At 31.3% G+C, this 5441-nt stretch overlaps 1 protein-coding gene across 1 annotated transcript in view; it reads left to right on the top strand.

The window, feature by feature from the left end:
• The window catches only part of LOC106470255 (voltage-dependent calcium channel type D subunit alpha-1-like), a gene marked incomplete at its 5' end in the record, with an annotated part of 67499 nt that overhangs the window by 38457 nt on the left and 23601 nt on the right, over positions 1–5441 (top strand). Inside the window, one exon of the mRNA XM_022398852.1 lies at positions 1038–1140. Within this exon, the coding sequence (XP_022254560.1) occupies positions 1038–1140 (103 nt within the window). The remainder of the gene's footprint in view (positions 1–1037; positions 1141–5441) is intronic.

Raw genomic sequence — 5441 nt, 5'->3', positions numbered from 1 at the left:
GTCTTGTTAATCATGAGTATCTTCACATACAAAATGTTCAGGATTAGAATAAGCTTGTTGATCATGAGTATCTCCACATTCAAAGTGTTCAGGATTAGAATAAGCATATTCATCATGAGTATCCCCACATTCAAAGTGTTCAGGATTAGAATAAGCATGTTCATCATGAGTATCTTCACATTCAAAGTGTTCGGGATTAGAATAAGCATGTTCATCATGAGTATCTCCACATTCAAAGTGTTCAGGATTAGAATAAGCATGTTCCTCATGAGTATCTCCACATTCAAAGTGTTCGGGATTAGAATAAGCATGTTCATCATGAGTATCTCCACATTCAAAGTGTTCGGGATTAGATGAACAAGCTTATTCCCTGAACACTTTGAATGTGGAGATACTCATTTATGTAAGTTGATATTATGTGTTTTACTTACACCTTTATGTAAGTTTGTATGTTGTTTTACATTCACATGTATGTAATTTTATATTCTGTGTTTTACTTACACCTTTATTTAAGTTGATATTATGTGTTTTATTTACACCTGTATGTAAGCTTATATTGTGTTTTACTTACACCTGTATGTAAGTTTGTATCATGTGTTTTTACACCTCTACGTAAGTTTATATTATGTGTTTTGTTTACACCTATATGTAAGTTTATATTATGTGTTTTGTTTACACCTGTATGTAAGTTTGTATCATGTGTTTTACTTACACCTTATGTAAGTTTATATTATGTGTTTTATTTAACCTGTATGTAAGTTTATATTATGTGTTTTGTTTACTTCTGTATTTAAGTTCATATTATGTATTTTGTTTAGACCTGTATGTACGTTTATATTACGTGTTTTGTTTACACCTGTATGTACGTTTATATTATGTGTTTTGTTTACACCTGTATATAAGTTTGTATCATGTGTTTTGTTTACACCTGTGTGTCAATTTATATTATGTGTTTTGCTTACTGCTGTTTATCTTGTGTGTTTTAAGAACACCAACTGATTATGTGTTTATATGTTAAGTCAGTTTATTTCCTCCAGAGACTCGTATCGATGAACATGCCTCTAAACACCGATGGTACAGTCATGTTCAACGCCACTTTGTTTGCGGTTGTTCGAACTTCATTACGCATCAAAACAGAAGGTAAGATTATGAAGGTTTACTGGGAAAATTAAAGCTGAATAGAACGAGTAGGTGTGATATGAGAGTGACAGTCAAAGCCCACTATACCATCAAAGTAACTCGAGAGTTGACAGTGGGGACCGTTGGCTAGCTGCCTTTCCTCTAGTCTATTAGTTGGATATTAGAAACAGCTAGCACAGATAATTATTTAGTTGTAGCCTTGTACGAATATAGGAAACAAATTATGAACTGTATAAGAATTTACTCGGTGTTGGCATGACAACCACTTATTTTGTTTCCTCATGAAGAGCGTTGAGTGATAAAAGAAACTGAAATATAAAGTATACGTTTATGATGAAAAAAAATCATTTTTATATAACCTTACATAATTAAAAAATACCATAATTCCTTATTCAGACTTCATAACTAGTAATTAAATCACCTTCGGTTATTGTTTCAGTATCACTCTTGTCATTATTATTAGTTGTTTTCTTGATTATTGTTTCAGTATCATTCTTGTCAGTATTATTATTGTTTTCTTGGTTATTTTTCAGTATCATTGTTGTCAATATTATTATTTGTTTTCTTGGTTATTGTTTCCAAATTATTGTTGTCAGTATTATTAGTTGTTTTATTGGTTATTGTTTCATTATTACTGTTGTCAGTATTGCTAGTTGATTTCTTGGTTATTATTTCAGTACCACTGTTGTCAATATTATTAGTAAATTTCTTGGTTATTATTTCAGTACCACTGTTGTCAATATTATTAGTAAATTTCTTGGTTATTATTTCAGTACCACTGTTGTCAATATTATTAGTAACTTTCTTGGTTATTATTTCAGTACCACTGTTGTCAATATTATTAGTAACTTTCTTGGTTATTGGTTCAGTATTACTGTTGTCAATATTGTCGGTTGTTTTGTTGGTTATTGTTTCATTATCACTATTGTCAGTATTATTAGTTGTTTTCTTGGATATTGTTTCATGATGACTATTGTCAATATTTTTAGTAGTTTTATTGGTTATTTTTTCACTATCACTGTTGTCAATATTATTAGTTGTTTTCTTGGTTATTTTTTCATTATCACTGTTGTCAGTATTATTATTTGTTTTCTTGGTTATTGTTTCAGTATCACTGTTGTCAGTATTATTATTTGTTTTCTTGGTTATTTTTTCACTATCACTGTTGTCAATATTATTAGTTGTTATCTTAGTTATTGTTTCAGTATCACTGTTGTCAGTATTGTTGCGTCAGCGAGGTCACGTGACTAGTATCACGCCACCTCTTTCTAGAAATATCCTGTTCCTTCAAGAATGCCCTAGCATTTACTAGATATGTGTTAGTCTTGTATATATAAGACGTTCACAACGTGACGGGACAACAGAGGTAATGAGTAATTGAATGTATGCGGACATAATATTGTTGGCCACGTGAGATGTGTGTTATAGCGTTGTTATAGAGCGACTGTTGAAATTAAGTGTATCGTAAAGTTGTATTCGGAAAGAATAAACCAGTTTATTTAAGAAAATTAACGAACGAACGGAGACGTAACAGTATTATTAGTTGTTTTATTGGTTATTATTTCAATATCACTGTTGTCAATATTTTTCGTTGTTTTCTTAGTTATTGTTTCAGTATCACTGTTGTCGATATTATTAGTTGTTTTCTTGGTTATTGTTTCAGTATCACTATTGTCAGTATTATCAGTTGTTTTATTGGTTATTGTTTCAGTATCACTGTTGTCAGTATTATTAGTTGTTTTATTGGTTATTGTTTCAGTATCACTATTGTCAGTATTATTAATAGTTTTGTAGGTTATTTTTTCAGTATCACTGTTGTCAATATTATTAGTTTATTTCTTGGTTATTGTTGTCAGTATTAATTGTTGTTTTATTGGTTTTGTTTCATTATTACTGTTGCCAGTATTATTAGTTGTTTTATTGGTTATTGTTAAATAACATATGGTAACAATTGGTAATTTGTTCTGGTGACAATTTTACCCCAGGTAACAATTGGTAATTTGTTCTTGTGAAAAATTTATCCCAGGTAACAATATTTGTTCTGGTGCCAGTTTTATTCCAGATAACAAAACATTTCTTGAAAGTTTCATCATTTGTGGAAGTTATCAGTGAATAACAGTATGATGTTAGACAGCGTTAAGTCTACAAACTCACAACGCTAAAATTCGGGGCTCAGTTCTCCGCGGTGGACACATCAGAGAGCACCTGGCAAACACTCATATGTTCGCGGAATTCCTCGATAAGTCGTGATCCTTCTAGAAACTCTAGCGCGCATGCTCCCAGCGTCGCGTGACTTCCGCTGTCGTAACACTATGTATCAAAAGAAATCTACTGAGTGCTTAATAGGCCTCTCTCTCTGCCGATAGAGATCGACCACCTGTCAAATAGGACTCCCTCTCTACTGAGTGTCTAATAGAAATCTACTACCTGTCAAATAAGACTCTCTCTCTACTGATATAAATCTACCAATTGTAAGTTTAGTAAACGTAATGGAACGTCTCTAATTGTTGAATGATTAATTCAGTCACAAAAAGTATCTTCCCCAGTTAAGATTTGTAAGTTTAGTAAACGTAATGGAACGTCTCTAATTGTTGAATGATTAATTCAATCATAAAAAGTATTGTTACGTCTCTAGTCGTTTGTTAATATCCCGGTATAAATTCTTCCCGAGGAACTTCAGCGATGAAAGTCCTTTGTTAAATAAAACTAGTTTATTCTTTCTCAATACAACTTTGCAATACACTTAATTTCCACAGTCACTTTAACTTGAACACGCGCTATAATTCACAACGATTCACGCTCTTTACTTACGACTTGACTCGATTATCTGTCCCTATATATCCCTATCTGCAATTATCTACGCCGTCACTTCTCTCTCCGCTTTATTTGCCGGGCTTATATATACAAAAATAGAGGGCGTCTGACAAACATTCGAGCCTTCGTGATTCTTCTAGAAACTCATCACGTGTTACAGCGTCACGTGACTTCTGCTGTCGTAACAGTATCTTCCTCAGTTAAGAGTTGTAAGTTTAGTAAATGTAATGGAATGTCTTTAATTGTTGAATGATTAATTCAGTTACAAAAAATATTCTTCAGTTAAGATTTGTAAGTTCAGTAAATTTAAAGAAACATCTGTTATATTTGAATATTTCCTTAAGAATGTTTGTTACTGAAGAATGGCTAAAAGAAATATTATAATTAAACTAAAAGAAATGTGCAAATTTGAATTTATAGTATTAATGCTGCAGCTTGTACATTCATAGTTAGGCCTATTCCTTATATTCTTCGTCGAGCTGTGTTGATGCTGTTACATTTTTTTCTCAATATTCTGCCGTTTATGTTTGACCCAATGGCAGAAGAGATAAGCCCTATTGTAATGTCAGAAAACTTGGTATTTAACTGAATAACGAAACATTTTTCCCAGGAACGTCCTCCGCCGACTTATCAAAAGTTTGTTCCGCAGTTGCAGGATCTTCACATGTGATTTTATTCTAATCCTGATCACTTTGTATGTGGGGATACACATGATCAACAAGCTTATTCTAATCCTGATCACTTTGTATGTGGAGATACTCATGATGAACATGCTTATTCTAATATTATGTGTTTTATTTACACCTTCAACTCACATACAGGTGTAAACAAAACACATAATATAAACGTACATACAGGTGTAAACAAAACATACGATAAACTCACATACTGGTTAAAGAAAACACTAAATATAAACTTACATACCAGTTGAAGAAAACACATGATATAAATTACATACAGGTGTAAGTAAAACACATGATACAAACTAACATACAGGTGTAAACAAAACACATAATGTAAACTTACACACAAGTGTAAGTAAGACACATAATATAAACTTACATACGGGTGTAAACAAAACACATAATATAAACACTTACACACAGGTGTAAGTAAAACACATAATATAAACACTGACACACAGGTGTAAGTAAAACACATAATATAAACTGACATAAAGGTGTAAGTAAAACACATAATATAAATTTACATACAGGTGTAAGTAACACACATAATATAAACTGACATAAAGGTGTAAGTAAAATACATAAAATATAAACTAACATACAGGTATAAAAAACAAATAATACAATCTTACATACAGGTTAAAGAAAACACATAATATAAAGTTACATACACGTGTAAATAAAACATAATATAAAATTACATACAGGTTAAAGAAAACACATAATATAAAGTTACATACACGTGTAAATAAAACATAATATAAAATTACATACAGGTTAAAGAAAACACATAATATAAAG

The sequence above is a fragment of the Limulus polyphemus genome, unplaced genomic scaffold (assembly GCF_000517525.1).
Source record: "Limulus polyphemus unplaced genomic scaffold, Limulus_polyphemus-2.1.2 Scaffold3908, whole genome shotgun sequence".
Lineage (NCBI taxonomy): Eukaryota > Metazoa > Arthropoda > Merostomata > Xiphosura > Limulidae > Limulus > Limulus polyphemus.
This window is presented reverse-complemented; position numbering and strand designations above follow the sequence as displayed.